The 19,072-nt window shown below is 33.6% G+C and overlaps 2 protein-coding genes and 1 long non-coding RNA gene across 3 annotated transcripts; 1 reads left to right on the top strand and 2 right to left on the bottom strand.

Moving 5' to 3' along the window:
• Positions 1-5,649: 5,649 nt before the first annotated feature.
• LOC114743397 (uncharacterized) lies at positions 5,650-6,395 on the bottom strand. Its single transcript, XM_028931608.1, has 2 exons — positions 6,305-6,395; positions 5,650-6,200 (listed from the first exon to the last, which is right to left on the bottom strand). The coding sequence occupies exons 1-2, from the start codon at positions 6,393-6,395 to the stop codon at positions 5,650-5,652; spliced, it is 642 nt and encodes a 213-aa protein (XP_028787441.1).
• A 6,801-nt stretch (positions 6,396-13,196) lies between these two features.
• Positions 13,197-15,364, top strand: LOC114743387 (uncharacterized). Its single transcript, XM_028931600.1, has 3 exons — positions 13,197-13,284; positions 14,629-14,736; positions 14,928-15,364. The coding sequence occupies exons 1-3, from the start codon at positions 13,222-13,224 to the stop codon at positions 15,144-15,146; spliced, it is 390 nt and encodes a 129-aa protein (XP_028787433.1). The 5' UTR covers positions 13,197-13,221; the 3' UTR covers positions 15,147-15,364.
• A 1,124-nt stretch (positions 15,365-16,488) lies between these two features.
• LOC114743401 (uncharacterized) lies at positions 16,489-18,478 on the bottom strand. The gene is made up of 2 exons (XR_003739999.1): positions 18,400-18,478; positions 16,489-16,935 (listed from the first exon to the last, which is right to left on the bottom strand). It is a non-coding gene; the product is annotated as an uncharacterized LOC114743401 (long non-coding RNA).
• Positions 18,479-19,072: the final 594 nt, after the last annotated feature.

The following is a 19,072-nucleotide window of genomic DNA, read 5'->3' as shown; positions in this document are numbered from 1 at the left end:
TGTTGCTGTTGTTGTTATTGAGGACTGCAAGATGATGAGACTGGGAAAGAAGTAACATCAAAGAGAAGAAGAAAGATGGCAATAATAAACCGGGAACGCGCTCACTCACATACTAGGCCGTTTCAAGTCAATGTTGTTTTGTTCATTAGCGGGCAAAAGGCCTATCCAACGACATGATGCCACGTCGTGACTTGAAGGTTCGGTTTTGTACTTTAGTTTTCTATGGGAGGATGGTGTCTCATAAATAAATAAATGTTTTAATACGGTATTTTTAGATTAAATTTTTTTTTGAGAAAATTATGTCTAAAGATTTTAATTTGACCAAAATTATCTTCTGAAATATTTAAAAATTATAATTATTCTTAAGGTCCATAAATATTATTAAATTTTAAATATTTAATACGAAAATACAAAAAAATAATCAAATTTATTATAATTATAATCATAACTTCTGAAAATTAAATAGAGTAGGTGATTATAATTACATAGTTACTTGTGGTTTTTGCAGGTAATTACTTTTTTAAAGTTTTCTTTCTAATTTCTTTAACATAATTTTTGTTACGTTTAAAGTCTCAGATGTAATTTTTATTTATTTTTTTTACTTTTTAGTGTTATAATTTATTGATATTAATTACTTTACTTTATTAGACCCGGTGATGATCTAACTACCGTGTCACAGTGGGAATATTAATGTCATAATTGCATTGACTAATTAATCATAAGGTTGTCCTATTGTACCATACAGAACATTTAATGCTCAACTAAAAACAAATGCCACTATGAGTCTGACACCAAACTGACTGTGGGAATTAATAGTATTTACTAAATAAAAAACAATGCAATTAATTATAAATTAAATTAATTTTTTCTATCTAAAAATAATCAGGTACAAGTGTCTTCTTATTTAAAATAATTATATTGTATACACTATCAAACACTAAATGCAGACGTGTCTTTCAGTAAAAATTTAAACTTTGATTCGCTTATCCATTAGTAATTAGAAAATATTTTTCATCTTGAAAACAATGACTTGAATTTAGGGAAAGTGAGCGTGAGATATTATTGCCTCTTTGTTTTGTTTCATGACTTTTTTCAAGTAAAACCAAAAGAAAGAGGAAGTAATTAATCAGGAAAAAAGACACGTTAGGTGTTAATAATAGGGTTAAGCAACTCAGCTATTATTAATTTTTAGAAATGATTAACCCTTTTAATAAAGAAGTTTTTTTTTTTCAATTTTTTGAAGTTATTTTTCTTGTATGACTTTTTGTATTTTGAGCGTATTAGTTTGGCTTCATAGTAAAGGTTGCAATTGGAGCCAATCTTTTCCGCACAAGCATCAGCTCAAAGTGGTTGAAAGTTGCTTTTTTTTTTAATAATTAGTATATATATTTTTTCTTTTTTAGGGTCATTAGCTTTTTATTAATGTGTAGACTCTCGACTTTCCGCCTCTTTTCGAGACTTTTTTGTTTCTTTTATCAGCGATCATCCTTTTCAATTTTGATTTCCCTTGTTTGATCAGTCGCCTCTGCTATTTGAAATGTTTTTAATACTCCTCCGCTCCTTAATATAGACTTAATTATTAAATTGATTTTGATCCTAAATATAATACATATTTCTCATATTTATTAAATTTTTCTAAATTACCCCTATCGATCTCTCTCAACCATAATCAAGTAGAAAAGGAAGAGAGGATATTAAAGAAGATGATTATGGTGTTTTAAAAAAAACATGTCATATTTCTTATAATTAACTAACTTACTTAACTTCTTTAATCTAATCAAATCGGTTAAATATGTTTTATATTAAGGACCGGAGGAGTAATATATAAACAAATTTTGATTTAAAGTCCCTGTCTCAGAACTTCAACAAGTTAAAATTTGATTATAACTGGCACATCAAATGTTAGAATCAACGTCATATGCTATATATATGAAATTAGCAAACTCAAATGGTAATAACGTAATATTTTATGTACACACTCTATGTCAAAATATTATCATAATTGTTTATGTATTTCTTATTGACTTGTTTTTTTTTTTTAATTGTTGGAAGTCTCTTTACCGGTAGTGATTAATGAGAATGATACCCACAAACAAGGATAAATTAGTTAAATTGCAGCTTCGAAGAAAGATCCAGATCGAGATCCCAATAGTCTAAACTATTATCAATTTGTTATCTCTACCTACCCAATATATTAAATTCTATTGCCATGACTTAGAGTCAATAACTTGATGCCATGAATTACCTATATTTAGACTTAATAATGCTCAAATTTAAATAACTTAATAGTGGTAAATAGAGAAAAGTTACATGAAAGAAAAGAATAATGCACATATAATTTTGTTTGGGTCAATTTAGTATGATAATGAGATGAGTTTAAATTTCGTGGAGAGAACTATTTAGATTTAAGCCTAATAATGTTAGAATTTATATTAATAGCTTTTATGAAAAAATCACATGATTATAGGGATAAAAAAGAAACTTGTAACACAAGGATATATTATGAAAGATTGACAGTGTAGACTTTATATATGTTAGGAAGATTCCAAGAAAGTGAGTAGCTTCTTTCTTGAAACTTCCTTTTCAATTCCCTGCTTTTTCCTCTTACTTTGTTGCAAAATTAAATAGTATAGTAATATATATTGTATTGTTATTATTATCAAATCATTTAAATAAGGGATGAATAAAAAGACATATATATAATTTACCAAATTATTTACCAAAGCACTTGTTAAATTTTGATTTAGAAATCGATAGCAGATATATTGATAAAGCCAGCTTGAGAAGATGCACTGAAATTACTCAAACTTTAGATTCAACAAACTCCTCTAATTACCCACCACATGGTGTGTTGATTGGTAGTTAAGTATGAATTATCTCTCGGGTAATATGATTAGACATGTTTTATTTAAAAGCCTAATGAATTAACTCAATTTAGACGGGGGAGATTAATTCCTGTCTTTGATATGGTTAAAATACTGGGGGGGAAATGTCTTTAGAAGGATTACCCATATTTAAGAATCACAATATTCAAATTTAATCTACTAGTACTACAAAATACCAGATATTATATCCAGAATAATACTCCTACTCTTGCTCATAGTTTTAAAACTCAACCCAGGTCATATTGGTGAATCGCTGAACCAATTCCTTAACGAGTCGATTATAAGTTTTGGATGAATTCATCTAGATAGATTTTATATTTTTTTCCTCCCTCTTAATTGATCTTGAAGCCACGTTGTTTTGAGTTTAAAAAATTAGTAGTCTTTCATATTTGTATTTTAGTAATTCGGTTTTGTTTAACAATATAATATGTGACTTTACTCTCACATATATTTTATTCACTTGTGAATTACTACCTCCGGTCCTAAATATAAGAACTAGTTAACTAATTTAAGTAAATTAAGAAAAAAAGTTACTATTTATAATAAATAAGCGTTGTCTTTCCTAAAATATTCTTGTTAATCAAGTGTATTGGCTAGAACCATCATTATTAGAAGGACTGTCTTGAAAAAAAATTCATAAATATGGAGACAAAGTGGATTGGGGTCTTATATTTAGAACCAAAATAAAAGTCAAAGAAGGTCTTATATTAAGGACCGGAGGTAGTAATATATTTTATTTGAATATTATTTTTTAAGTGTACTACTTCCGGTCCTAATTATAAGATCTTGTTTAAAGACGGTAAAGAAAGTCTTATAATTAGTACCAGAGGTAGTATTATATTATTTTAGTTATAATCAATCTCCTCCAAGTTAAACCAACCATTGAATCATTATCTCAACAACCCAGCAAATGAGAAATCCTTCAGTACCGACATTGCTCTTACTTGAAAAACACTTAATGGGCCAAGTTACATTAAAGTGATGGATAAAGGCAAAATAAATGAAAAGTGGTAAGATTCGGAGTTAAGGAAAGAAGAAAATTGGAGAGAGACAGGAAACAGGAAACGAAGGTCAATAAAAGGCAGCTGAAAAGAGTTGGCCATTGTGAGATAAAGAGTGAAAGCGATGTCTGTGGGATGATATGCATCAATTCAAGAGGATGTCCACTTGCAAGCTCCCTATTGTCTGTCGTCTTTCTATTCTATTCGATTGCCTTGTAACGACAAAAACCATCTACACAAAGATGATAAGCACGTCCCTTTCTATCAAACTACTATTATTATTATGTCAAATCTTTCATTATTGTTTTTCCACGTTCATCACTTGTGTGACGCAACGTCATCCCAGGTTTCTATGTTTTTTATAGCCACACAATGGTTAGTACTCCTTCCTCCTCCACTCCTTAATCCGTACTACTCAGGGATTGAAGTTGATTTTAAACACTACCTCCAGTTCTTAATATAAGAGTTATTTAACTTTCAATTTGATTCTAAATATAGGTATTAATTTACTTTATCTCTTTTATTTATTTATTTTTTTAAGATACGTAGTCCTTATAGTAATTGCACATATTAAATATTTCATCAAATAACACTTTGATTAGCAAGGGTATTTTAAAGAAGACAATATCTATTTATTACAAATAACTAACTTAACTAATTTTCATAATCTACTCAAATTAATTAACTATTTCTTATATTAGGAACCGAAGATAGTATAAGAACTAGATCTATTTCATCTCTTATATTTATCATTTTAAAAAAAATTAATTTACATAATTTATAAACTGATATATTACTTGATGTTACACATGATTATGTTAGAGAGATCAAATCACACTTGTCATAATCAATTAATTTATTTAACTTTTTTAATTTACTCAAATTAGTAAAGGGTTAAAATGCAAAATTTGTCCAAAGATGTTCATGTCATAGCAATGTTGTCCTCACATTATATAAGTTAAGTTTGAGTGTAGTTGACTAAATATACTAAGTTGACATGATCACATGTCATTCACTTTTTTTTCCCCCCGCATTAAGATATAAATGCATATCCTAAATTATAGTTTTCATTCAACAGCGATGTGTTTGCAAATTGTTTTGAACTCAATATTATCCTGAAAGGTTTCAAATTTAAAAGTTAAATTTTAGGTGAGTTTTTATCATGCTCATTGCATGTTTGATTGTTTGGTAACACGTCAATGTTATGACTCTCCAGTCTCTGGTAAAGTAATAGCCCTTTTTTTTGACCCCCCAAAAAGAGTTAAAGACAAAGTAATGGCTTTTAGGGCGTTGCGTTCATTTAACTCGACTTGTCGGCCCAAATGAGAAGAAACTCAATCTACCCTTGGGCTATTCCATCGTTGGGGTCCAATTCACTTATCCGATTACTCGGACATAACATTGGAACCCAATTTAAATTTAATTGATTGTAGTTAAAGATATCTTTATGTAAAATCATACATCACCCTGTCTTTAATATAATAATTAGTTAACTAATTTAAATAAATTATAAAATTAAATAAATTATTTTATGATAATATATGTGGCATGATTTTTTTCAAAAATATCAGTATCACTTGATTATATATCAATTTATAGGTTTATAAAATTAAGAAAAACAGTTTTAAAATGATGAATACAAGAGATAAAGTGGATTGATGTTATAGAATCAAATTCAATTTTTTTTTTTGGTCAAAAGCAGAAATTCATTCACTTATCAACAATAAAGGTACTTACATCAGTTAATCAGCACCTGATCTATCCTATGAACTACCAAGAACATCAGAGTGCAAAATCTTAAAAAGAAGGGTTGGGGGGAAAGAGGCCCATCCACCACTAAACAATCCCTTTAAAGCTTCCTTGGCAAGCCAATCTGCTGCCATATTACCAGAACAAGAGATGTAGACCAAAGATAGCTCTTGACATCTCTCAAAAACAGCTGTAAGTTCCTTAACCAAAATTCCTACATGCCAGTCAGGACAAGTTGCTTTCTTTTGTACTGCATCCACCAGCGCCTTGCAATCAAATTCCACGCAAATAGGATCCAAATCTTTATCTACAATATGATCCACGGCTTCTCTCAAAGCTAACGCCTCACTACAAAAGGGAGAGGATGCTGCATTCTTCTTTGCACCAAGATGCACTACCTGACCTGTATCATTTTGCAGAATAAAACCAGCACCACCACAAAGGTTAGTAGCAGAAAAAGCCCCATCAATATTAAGCTTTAAAACACCCTTTGGTGGTAAAGACCACTTATAGGTGGAAGAAGGGGAAACCAAAGTTTGTTGCTTAGCTTCTAACCAATCCTTTGCTGTCCAAAAATTGAAGACAGCTTTACTGGCTGAGCTAAGAACCCAAGACAAATTAGGCTCCTTTCAGTCATATAATTCATAGCATCGAGACTTCCAAATATACAGAGCAAGTAAGCCACAAGAGCTTGAGCAAACTCATCCTCATGAAGCAAGTTAATAATAGACACAAACCAGTCAACAAAATTATCTACCATTGAATCAGATAAACATAGGCAAAGAGGACTAGCAAACCAAATCCTTTTAGACCATTCACATAGTAGAAGTAAATGCTCAATAGACTCCACACCCTCACAGCATCTAGGCAAATAGGAGCTGAAGCACATTTTCTCTTAAAAAGTGCTTCCATAGAAGGTAAGGCATTATTACAAACTTTCCAGAGAAAGTGTTTCATCTTTGGTTGGACTTTTAACTCCCAATTCCCAAATGACCTTCCAAATTTCTTTAGGAAACGCCCTAGAAGAGCTAGGATCGGATGTGGCGGCATGCATCTCCTTTTGCTTCAACCACTTATATCCTAACTTAACCAAATAGATACCATTGGAGCTACCTAACCAGTTTATCTTGTCCTTTACACTAGAATTTGGAATACTAATAAAACCAATCTTTTGCTTAACATGATTAGGAAGGGAAATTTCTTCGAGCTTCCAAAGCCCTTCTTTTATGACACTCTCCACTGTCCTATTTTCTATAGGATATGGGGGCTAAATCATTGGGAATTTGGGAATCAGGTAGGTTTGGGATCCAAGCATCCCTCTAAAAGTCTACTCTAGCTCCCTTCCCAATTTGCCAAAAGATATTAGGCTCTAACTATTTCCTACCTACTAGTAAACTACTCCAACTCCAAGAAGCTCTCCCTCCTTTATTGGCACCCATAAAAGTACAGTAAGGAAAATAAATCCCTTTGAGAACTCAAACCCATAAAGCATCAAGTTCAGTTAAAATCCTCTAGCATTGTTTTCCTAAGAATGCTAGATTAAACTTTTAAAAATCCTTAAAACCCAAACCTCCATCCATCTTTCTTCTAGTCATAATTTCCCAAGATTTCCAATGGACCTTCCTACCCTTCTCTGTAGATCCCCACTAAAAATCTGAGATAATTCTCTCAAAATCTTGATAAGCTTTCTTGGGGTACTGAAAACAAGCCATTGAATAAGTTGGAACAGCATTGGCCACTGCTTTTATAAGAGTCTCTTTCCTTGCTTGAGAAAGAAACTACTTATTCCAACTAGTGACTCTCTTTCTTACCCTATCCCTTACAAATGCCAAAGCTTCTACCTTTGATCGACCCTATAAAGTAGGGAGACCAAGGTAACTACCTGGAGAATCGGCCATTGGGATCCCCAAAGAATCACAAATAGACACTTTTATATCATCAGTAGCTTTTAAAGAGACAAAGACACAAGACTTATCAAGATTTATCTTTTGCCCAGAAGCAAAGCAATACTCTTTAACACGAGGCAATTAGATCCAGTTGCATTAAGGAAGAAAATAGAATCATCCGTAAAAAAAAAACAATGAGAAAGCTCAGGACAATCACGAGTAATTGAGATACCCTTCAAATCTCCTCTCTCTACATGAGTCATGACCATTTGGGACAAGACATTAGCCACTAAAATGAACAGATACAAAGAAAGAGGGTCACCTTGGCGAAGCCCTCTCTAGGAGAGAAAGGAATCAACTGTATGCCCCTTAAGCTTCACAGAGAAAGACACTGCAGAAACACAATTCATAATTTTAGTAACCCATTTGCTATCAAAATTGAGTTTCAATAAAACAGCCTTAAGGAAGTCCCATTCCACATGGTCATAAGCTTTATTCATATGGATTTTAATAAGAGAGTCATAGGCATCCCTTTCCACTCTTTAAGAAGTGAAAAGCTTCATGAACTATAAAGATGTTATCTTAGATCATACGCCCAAGAACAAAAGCCCTCTACTGTTTAAACACAATCTTAGGCAAAATATGCTTCATCCTATTGGCTAAGACCTTAGAAACCACTTTATAACAGAAATTACATAGGCTAATAGGCCTAAAATGACTTACAGACTTAGGGGTATCAATCTTTGGAACCAAAACCAGGTTTATTTTATTCAAAAGATTTAGATCTAAATCATTTATAAAGAAATTTTTAACCATACAGCAAAGATAAAGGCCTATCATATCCCACGAATGTTGCCAGAAGAGCCCAGGAAAACCATTCGATCTAGGAGCCTTTAACCTACCAAGCTCAAACACAGCCACATAGACCTCCTCCTCAGTTATAGGTAACAACAACCTGTCATTATCTTGGGTGAGACCATAGGCGAAACATAACTCAGAACATTAGAAAGATCACGCATCCCAGAGCTAGCAAAAAGATTCTTATACAAATTAGAGAAACATTCCCCAATTTCTACTTGATCATCTGTCCATTCATTATCATCTTTTTTTAGACAACTTTATTTCTGAGCCTATGTTGCATCACAGTAGAATGGAAGAACTTAGTATTAGTATCTCCGCATTTAAGCCAATTCACTCTAGCCCTTTGAAACCTGTATATCTCTTCCCTTTCCCAAATACTCTCAATTTTTGTTAGCAATATTATCAACCTGATTCACACTTTCAGCAGTCCAATTTGACTCATACCACTTCTGGAACTCAATTAGGAGCCTTTCCAACTCCTTTTGATTATTAGGAAATTCATTTTTACTCCATTTAATAAGAACCTTTCTAACTCAGTGTAGAGCATAAAGAAAACAATCAATGATAGCAATATCAACTAAGTCCTCCCTTCCCCAAGAACTAGCCATAACAGAATTATAATCTTTATGCTCAATCCAAAACGTTTCAAATTTAAAATCTCTAATACCTCTAATGCCAGTGTAGACAGGACAAATTAAAAGTGGGGAGTGATCAGAGCCAACTAGCTCAAGATTAAAAACCTGGGCAGATGGGCATAACTCCCTTCAAGCACCATTGCAGATTGCATGATCTAGTCTTTCCTTCACATTTGCTTCATTTAACCTTTTGTTAGTCCAAGTGAACTGCATTCCCTTAAAGCCCAAATCCATCAAACCGCAAGAAGCCATAAAATTCTGAAAACCATCAAATGAGGCCAAGGACCTCACTCGTCCCACTTTTTTGTCAAAGTTGAACATCAATTCATTGAAATCACCAAAACACAACCAAGGAGTCTCAGATCTAGGATTTAACCTACATAACTTCTTCCACCATCTGTTGTGATCTTGGTCTTTGGGAGGACCATAGACTAATCTGATATAGCCTTGAACAGGATTCAGACCACTCAAAACATGAATATGAATAAAGTTTTTTTCAGCTACCAGAATTTCAATCTTGGCTCCTTCCTTCCACCACAATGCAAGACCACCACTCAACCCTGTAGGAGGAACATATTACCCATACTCAAAACGTAGTCTTTGCCTAAATCGATCAGCCTTCTTAACTTGTGCTCTAGTTTTCGATAAGAAAACTAAAGCAAGTCAATACTTGTTACATAGGAATCGAAGATTCCTGCTTGTTAGGTGTTCACCTGGCAATTCTATCCTATGAGCATCATGACGCCTTGATGTTTGCAGACGACCACCAGATCTATCAGCAGCAGAAGAGATGAAATCTTCAGGAATGGATGCAAGTAAATCAAACCTAGATCCAGAAGCAACTTCTAAAATGGGAACATTAATTATAGCTCTTACGCCTCACCTTCCCATTCTTCTTTTTAGTCTCCTCTAGCTCCTTAGACTAGCTCTAATCATCCTTTAATGGGGCTTGTTTAAACCTCTTAGCCTTTGAAGACTCCCAATCTTCACCCATCCTTCTCTTCAACAAGACTTGTTCCAATTCCTCAATAAGTAAGCCTTCACACTCCTTTGGCTTAGCAACCACTAGTGACTTGGATCCCTCACTGTCTTCCTCTGAGGGAAGTTCCACAGTATAACTTGCTCGCTGAAACTTATCCCCTCCATTTGTCAAATCTCAGAAGAGCCCTCTTCGCACTATCAAGCTTTTTTCCTTCTCACCTTGACCCTTCCCATCTAAATCACTTAGAGGGGAGGCCAGCAAGATTTTGGGACTCTGCAATACTACTTTTGGGCTAGGAGCATTGCTTTGAGCCTTCTCACTTAAGACTCTAGGGCCCATATCCATTAGAGGCCTTTTACCTTTATCCACCACCATTTTATTGGACTCCCCCACCTGGAAATGCTTTTTCTCACTTGCGTAGCCCAATCCACTTTCTTGTCCCTTAGCTTTAACAGGGCTATTAACCTTATCTTTCTAAACTTGGGCTTCACTAGCACCTTGGGTCATTCCCTGGAGGCTCATCAAAATATCCATGTGCTCGTTTGACACCCCTCTTGTGTGACCATCCCCATCATTGCTGCTCAGGCCGTTACCAACAAATTGCATCCCTACCACACCTCCCATATGATTTTCCCCCATGCTCTGCCTGGGCGATGTAGTTTCATACGCCACCTCAACTTCAATCGAACCTTCAACAACTCCATGAATACTAACAATGGCCGCCACTGCCCTCACTAGACGGACACCCAAACCAGCATGATAAAGAGGTTGTGCCACCAACTCAACCATTACGGGTTCCACAACACAATTATTCTAGTCATGCCCTATGATTTCACAAGAGAAGCAGAATGACTATAATTTTTCATACCTTACCTGAGTCCAAACAGGATCAAGGTCAAGGTGAGGCACCCAAAACCCAGCCACCAATGGCCTTATCAGGTTAATATTAAATCAAATTCAATTCTTTAACTTACTTCTATTTTAAGAATTTGTCTTATTAAAGTGAAACTTTCACCGCATTAAAAAAATTACGATACGATGGGTTGGTTTTTAAGTATAAACTCCAAGATTGGCTTCTCTCTGCCGCCCTCCGTTACCATGATACGGCGTCATTGGCAACATTGAGAAGGGAGAGAAAGAAAATACAACCGAGTGGGTTTAGCAAATGGACAATAAAGGCCAGGGAGAAGAGGGAATGCTACTTGCTCATGCCGATTTGTGGGACCCATGCACCTTCAAAATAATACTTATCAAAAATTAATTAAATACCATTTTCCCTATTAATTGAAAAATTAGCATTTATTTTAATAAATTGTTGTATTAATGAAAAGTGAACAATAAATTTGTTCTATCCATTCATTGTTTTCGCTTTTCATCATCACAGCCACTTTCAAATTAGCATCTTATAAACCAGAAATGATTTGTTCATCCTTTTCCAATAAAAATATTATTTGAAAGGAACTTTTTTGGTGGAAAAATGCAAGAGATTCTTAAAAGATAATTAATATAAGATTTTTTATTTTTATCAATCAAAACAATTTATTGAAATAAATGCCAATTTTTCTCTTTTTCTAATATCTTTGTTCAATTAATGGAAAAAATGGTATTTAATTATTTTTTTTATAAATACTCCTTCGGTCCTTGATATGAAACCTAATTTAAGAGTTCATGTTAGTTCAATATGTAAGCCTTATTTTATATGGTTATCAATTTTTCTCAAATTAATCCTATTAATATTTTTTCAACAACAATCAAGTAAGACAGGGAGAGAGGGAATTAAGAAAAATACTTAGGATGTTTTTAAAAAAATATATCATATTAACTAATTTAACTAACATTTTCAATCTACTTAAATTAGTTAATTATGTCTTACATTAAGCCTCAGAGAAATATTATTTTGAAGGGAGATGGGTCCCACAAATTGGTATGACCAAGTAGCATTCCCTCTCCTCCCTGGCCTGTAACTGTCCATTTGCCAAACCCGCTCAATTGTATTTTCTTTTTCTCCCTTCTTAATGCTGCAAACGTCGCCGTAGCATGGCACCGGAGGGGCAGTGGAGAAAAAGGCAGCGGAGAGGAGCCACTTCGCTAAACTCTGGCACTCTTTATTTCCTCTTCATAGCCCATATATGTTAAATTTTTATTTGGGGTGAAACGGAGAAAAATGGAAGTTTAATATTATTGTTTGTCCTTGATCGGATTATAATTAATCCCAATAGTTAATGGACATGGCATGACTCTAACAAATAGTCTGAATTTTGGTTTTTATCTGTATACTTAAATTTAGACAAATTCTTAAAAAAACTATTGGGATTAAAACTAATAATTTGAAACTATAGGAATTAAAATCAAAGTTCAATCAAATTGTAAAGACTAACAATAATGTTAATCTAGTGATAGTACCATTTGTTATGTTTGGATGAAATTCAAACTCAAGCCTGACATTAACATATTTGCATATACATGTGTTTAATTGTATAAAATAAAAAACCAATAATATTAATCCTAAAATAAATTAAGAATGCCCTAGGTATGTTGAATGGATTAGAAAAACAAAGCCCGATTTCAGAAACATTCAAACACCCATTAAGCCTATAAGTGATCCTGATGCTTAAAACTATGGTTTAGTTTTAAAAGTAAGTATGTGAGAAGAATTTTATCTCAATTTACATAAAAGTATTTTTGTTTAAAGTGATTATGAGGGTTTTAAATACCTCCTCAACCTACAAAATTACTTCTAAAAATTAATTCAAATGCCTTCCTAATCCAGCTTTTACTCACATGATGACAGTACCTAACTACACCTGTTCAATGCGCACCCCTGTGTTCTTTCTTTGTACCATTTTAATTATTACATTAACTTATATCCATTTTAATAATTAATAATTTATTCTCATAAAAATCTTTTTTTTTTTTTCAAAATTAGGTTCTATTCAAAATCTGTTTATTTTTAACTTTTTTAAATATATTTTTCAAAAGTTAATCTCACATCCGGCTCTCATGCGTAGATATGAAAACATGGGTCTGGGTTAACGGTTTGACACCGTTTGGATGTGTAACGTATCATGTTAAACAGTTTGACACCGTTACGCATCCCCTGTGAGTCCTCCCCTCCGTTACCACAACCGAAGCAAGCCGAGAAGGCGGGACGTGAAACCACGCGCTTCCCTCCGAATAAAGATCTCCCAATTCCCTTCCGTTCCATATTCCGAATTTAAATCCATGGCCGAAGAAGGCAAACCCGATGCCCAACTCTTTCAGCTTCTTTCCACTCTTGTTCAGCAGGTATGATGTTCCAATCTTTTGATTCACTGTGCGCCAAATATGATTCCGTATTGGCGATTTACTAGCTTATACTTGTGGTATGCTAATGGATTTCGATTCCTGTGTATGAGAAAAAGCAATTATTTTCGTCTTCGTCTTGGTGATGAAGCCATCCCGTTTCACGGGATATCAAAGTCACATCCTTTATAAAACACCCGCAGAGGAATAGTTTCGTGATCGTAGCGAAAGAGTTTATTTTTATAATTTATTATTTTATGCGCCTACTTTGTCGGGTGTTTTAGGGATACAGGTGAATTGCCAGAATTGTATTTACATTGCTATTATATTTCCTTTGTGGTGAAATTCAATTTCCTTATGTACGGATTAAGATTTGTCTTCTGAGCATGGGTAAGCAGAATTGATCTATTATGCGTCTGATGTTGCTCACAGCCATTTTCGATGCTTGTGTAATTTCTTGGAATATGGTGCCTGAGCCATACTATTGTGAAATCTTCAACTCCTTTCCTTGTAGCCGACAACTGTGAATTATTTGAGGAGAAACACATGTATAGTAATAATGGATGTAGTAATATGTATCGGTTTTGCAGGATAGATACAAGTGATAACATACATGGTTAGACAAATAAAAACGGGTGACTATCCTTAATGCCATGAACAAGGGTATTGTATGGAGCCAATGTTGGATAATCTGCATGTTCTTTTGTTCACCAGCCATTGATGTTTTCAAATCTCACAAATTTATGATATAGGACAGAAAGCAAATAAGCTTTCAAGTTGGCATGTCTGCTTAAAATTGGCAATTGGCAAATGTTTTGAAGTAAGCAGTTGATTTATGTTAATCTAGTTTGGTTTGAACAAGTGAATTCAGGAGCAGTACTGCGGGTGCTGTACAAAAGACAACAAAAATAGAAGTCTAGATTTTTTACTGTAACTATGAAATCTTGAACGTCTTTTAACATCATAACGATGAACTGCATGTAATCTTTTGCAGGATGTGCTACTAATCTTCGTTAATGTTAATACTTCCTGAAAATGGTGCATTTCAAGTAATTATTATCCAGCATTCCCTGCTTTCTATTCTGAGTTTGACTTCTTCCCCCCTGTTAGTGTTAAAAACATACTTTTTTAAGACAATATAAATTGCAGCTTATGGTTCAGGTTTAGTGGTTTATATCTTGAATCAAGTTTGCATATGAATATAATACATCTTCAGCATCTCTTGATCGGTTCACCTTCACGATATGATCCCTTGCGTCCATGCTGCATAAAGTTCGATGTCAAACTTCTGCAGAGATATTGTGGAGTCATGAAGGGTAATTAAGCATTTCATGGTAATCTGTATAGGTGGAAGCATTAACGAACGAAGAAGAGGTTGAACTCCGCTCAAAAATTGAAGCTCTAGGATTAGAGGTCACAAAAGTTCCTTCAAAGTCAAATCAGCCGCTTGATGAGGTAATTTTGGGTCTACCATAATTGCTTGATGGAAGATGAAGTTCTATAACTGTTTATATGAATTTGATAGCAAACAAATGCACAGAAAATCTTTATAAGGCTTTTCTGCTCTTGATTTGATTAATTTATTTTCTCCTTTTGAATAAACTAACATTTTTAGGTTTCTATTTTCAATTCTTGTCTATATGTAGTTGGCAATAGCTGAACAGTTGGATAAATTGTCAGCAAAAATAGATGATGTGGATGAGATGATATCATCAGCCATGGCTGCAGATCCACAAGTGCAATCACTTTTGAGTGGCACAGCTGATGTGTGGATGCCAGTTATAACTGCTACCTCCGAGGAAAGACGTAATTTTACAACTTCTTTAGGAGACAAGACACCAACCGATGCTGAAACTTCTAAGTAGTTTTTTTTTTTTTAGTTATATATATAAATAATTTCTTTTATGTATGCCATTTTAGTGAAAGAATAATGCTTTTATGGTTATGGTCTCATAGCGCTGTTTATTATTCAGTTCTATATTTTGATTCAGGTATGATTCTAGTATTAATTGAATATCCCTGACTTTTGTATCATTTAACACTCAGAATGCAAGTTTTCATCTTGAGGAGAATGTTTATTTTATGTTTTGAAAGGATGAAGTTGAAACAAAATTACACGAACAATCGAGGGCAGACGCTTGATATGGAATCAATTTGGGAAGACGAGGATTGAAATTTCATGTTAAAATTGAACAACATACGAATCATATGTAGTTATGTGATTTTTTCGGTTTTAAATATAGGATTAGTTTAAGAATTAGTTTTGTCTCCTTCTTTAGTACTTTTTTTCCTTGATTACACTTCTTTATTTCTTAATTTTTCTTACTCCATATCTTCCACATTTAATATTCTCTTTTCGAAGATTTTTTTAGGAAAAATGGAAACATTTCTATATAATAATAATAATAAATGGCTAATTTGAATGATAAGTGTATAATTATTTGATTAAAGTATATATTTGTCATGGATGTTGCTCTATAAACATACATTTCTTTTCAATTTATGTGGGCGGGCCTATATTTTTCAATTAAAGTATATATTTGTCATGTTATTATCAAAAACTCATGCATTTATAGTATCTCATTTAAAATATTAATATCGAAGTTCTTTTTCAAATAAAAAATAAAAAGAGGCTACCCCTTTTGCATTATAATTTACAATATGGCAGCGTTGACTCATGCTGTGCTTTTTCATAAGGATTAAGGAGGTTCCACAGTTCTAAGTCGAATACTACTGTGATGTGATGGTGCAATTTACAGAGGAAGGTCGAGTTCTCTCCCTGCTAGAATTCCTCGAAAGTCCAAATTAAAATTTTCACTACCATCTACATAGATCTTGAGCTAAGGATTTTCCAGAATAATGTCCTATCATTATATGGAGTGGAAAAGTTTTAGTTTATGCTCTGTCACTTGTTATAAAATCCAAATAATCATATCGCTGACAAAAAAAAAACATATTGCTTGGTTTAAAAAAAACTATTAAAATTAATTAAAAATAATAAATATGTAAGAAATATATTTTTCTTTTGAAATATGCCCTTCTTTATAAGTGGCTAGGTATGAGTAAAAAAAAAAGTTGAAAGAGAAGGGGAGGAAAAAAAAAAGAGAGAAAGTATATTAATTAAGGGCAAAGTGGGAAAAATAAAAAAAATACAATTATTATTTAGACAAACCTCAAAAAAATCTTATAAAAAAAGAGAAACCAATTAAAAAATTGAATCTTATGAAAGAAGGACGGATATAGTATCTTTGTAGTACTATAATCTTCCACCATGAGTTACGCACAATATAGAGAGAATTTTACAGTCAGCGTTAAACACATATTGGATCAAAAACATTTCTTGCCATGTCCAACAATTTTAACGAAACTGATAATTACAAAGAAAGCTTGATACACACGAAACCCTATTTGGGTGAAGCCACACTCACAATCAGACCGATAAGCCACATTACAGTGGATCCGATAAGCCAACAAAAGAAGAGAAATACCAAGGCTCCAGCCAGAATTGTAAGCAATGGGGGTCCCTCCGAACTGTTAATTGTCTTTTCACCTTCTTCATTAGGTGTTTTTCCATTGCCAGAACCAGATGTAGAGTTCGTTGCAGAAACCCTCACATGTCTCTGACTTATTTGTGATCTTGTGAGACCATCAAACCTAGGAAAAAACAAGACCCAAATGAATACAAGTAAAACTAAATTTTTAAGGGAGGTTGGTGTATGTTTTGAGAATGGAGGTAGATTTAATGTAATTCCAACAAAACTCAAGTGGAATTCTGCGTAATTTACACTTTGTTTTCAAAGGAAGTTCATGTAAATTTTTAAACAAAAGAGAGGTCTGTGTGATTTTAGTGATATTCTGAGGAGGGTTATATTAGTCTTGAAGTGTACTCAAACATCGCCATTACAAAACTACTCAGCTCTGGACAGTGGATTTGCTTGGTTAACTTCTAAAATCTTCAGGTTATCAACTAATGGAGGCATAAGACTAATCCAATATTCTGTGCTCAACTTTTAGCAGAACCGCAATGCAAAATTCCTCATACAAACAAAGAGCTCCCATGTGTAACATGTACCAACATCGCACTCACTAAAGAATCTTGTTTTGAACACAAGGGCGAAGATCATTTTTCTTTTTTTTCAACTCATTCCAAAACCATGTAATGCAAGCTTGTTAAGATCATACTTAGACAGAACAAACACCTGATTTTGCTCTTCCTCAAACACAAGATAGCTTATTGCAGCCATCAATCATAAAGCAAAACAAGTGCTATAAATCCCATAGCCTCTCACAAGTGCTTAGCATCGACAGATATATATATTTATATATATAGTCCGCAGCTTGAACACTTAGGCATAGTGTTCCTTAAAAGTTCTTGGTCATAAGCTCAAGTTCCAATCTGGCTAGGCCAGTGAGGTAATGACCTCAAGCTTCAATCCCAGTAAATCAAAGATAGTGAGTTTTCTCATTATAATTAAGAGAAATGGCACTGTCCAATTTTTAATACCTCCATCTCTTGATCTTCAATCAATAACAACAACTCCCAAGCTCCCATAATACATGTTCTGCGACCTTCTTGTTCATGTTTTCTCTCCTTTTATTCTTCACTTACATGAAGATCTTTGAAAATGTTATAGAAACGGTTTTAAACTTTTATTATGGAAACGCAAGTGTCTGGTATTTTCCTGATATTTATGGATAAGCAATTAGCCCAAATTTCCTGTACATGCAACTGCTTCTCATTTTCTCTTTGATTCCAAGAAGTATGCTGGACCAAGTGACTATATCCGTGGATAATGGGGTAAACCGCAAAAATATTACAGTCTCCTAATTACTATATCCTCACATAGCTTAGCATGAAGAACAACGATGGCAGTTACGATAGTCATAATTAAGATTGCAAATTTAAACTGACAAGTGATAACTCTTGGTCTACAAAGTGTAGCTGTGACATGCATTAGCGGATGAACTGAAAGTTCAGATTTTGAAACAAACCACTGAAGAAAAAGTAATGGGGTCCTGAAATTAAAGTCCAAGAACGAGGATGGAGAAATCAGAAGACAGATCTACCCGAGCAAGCAAGAGAGGCAAAACAGAAAGAGAACTAAGAAATGCATGAACCTGAGCCTGGAAGATACTGAAGAAGCCCTGGTACAGAGTTTAATGGCGTCAATCGTGGGAATTAAAGCTCTTGGAGGAAACCCTAGCATTACATTAGCTGGTCTTGCAGCCGATAGCGAGGCCATTTCCGTTTCACTCGAAGTGTTTGTTTTCAGTTTTCACTTCCAAGATTCTTTTTTTTTTTTTGGCCAAACCTTCATTTCGAGGCTCTGAAGTCCGATCGAAGCCTCACAAGTCATTCATCGAAATTTGTGCATAAAGCCCTCTTAACTGCCATGTTTGTTTGTGTGTGATAATTGGTAAATTATGGGCATATTCTTCCATTTCTGTGCGACATTAAAGTGATTCCCTATGTTTCAGATACATCATGAGTATCCGGTCAAAAAAAAAAAGATACATCATGAGTATATCGACGACGTCCATATATTGGGAAATTTTATTTTTTCATTTATACGCAGCCCCGCATTCTCACAAATACTAGTTTTATTTATAAATGACTTCCAGCATATTTCACACAGATAAAATTTCTTTTAAATTTTATTAACTTTTGTTTAAAATTCAATAACTTTTTAATTTTACCCTTATTTAATACGTATTATATCTCATATAAATAAATGCAACATAATAATAAATAAAGAGTAAAATTATACATCCAAATAAAAAATGTCTCTCA

Source organism: Neltuma alba, unplaced genomic scaffold, assembly GCF_004799145.2.
Source record: "Neltuma alba isolate B1F8T4 unplaced genomic scaffold, ASM479914v2 tig00004011_pilon, whole genome shotgun sequence".
Lineage (NCBI taxonomy): Eukaryota > Viridiplantae > Streptophyta > Magnoliopsida > Fabales > Fabaceae > Neltuma > Neltuma alba.
Note: the sequence above shows the minus strand (reverse complement) of the source record. Positions and strands in the feature narration are given on the sequence as shown.

Coding starts and splice junctions, on each gene's coding strand:
- LOC114743397 (XM_028931608.1), bottom strand. CDS start 6,395: ATGGTAGATAATTTTGTTGACTGGTTTGTGTCTATTATTAACTTGCTT. Junction 6,201..6,304: donor TCTTGTGGCTTACTTGCTCT/GTATATTTGGAA, acceptor ATTTTTGGACAG/CAAAGGATTGGTTAGAAGCT.
- LOC114743387 (XM_028931600.1), top strand. CDS start 13,222: ATGGCCGAAGAAGGCAAACCCGATGCCCAACTCTTTCAGCTTCTTTCC. Junction 13,285..14,628: donor TTTCCACTCTTGTTCAGCAG/GTATGATGTTCC, acceptor TAATCTGTATAG/GTGGAAGCATTAACGAACGA. Junction 14,737..14,927: donor CAAATCAGCCGCTTGATGAG/GTAATTTTGGGT, acceptor GTCTATATGTAG/TTGGCAATAGCTGAACAGTT.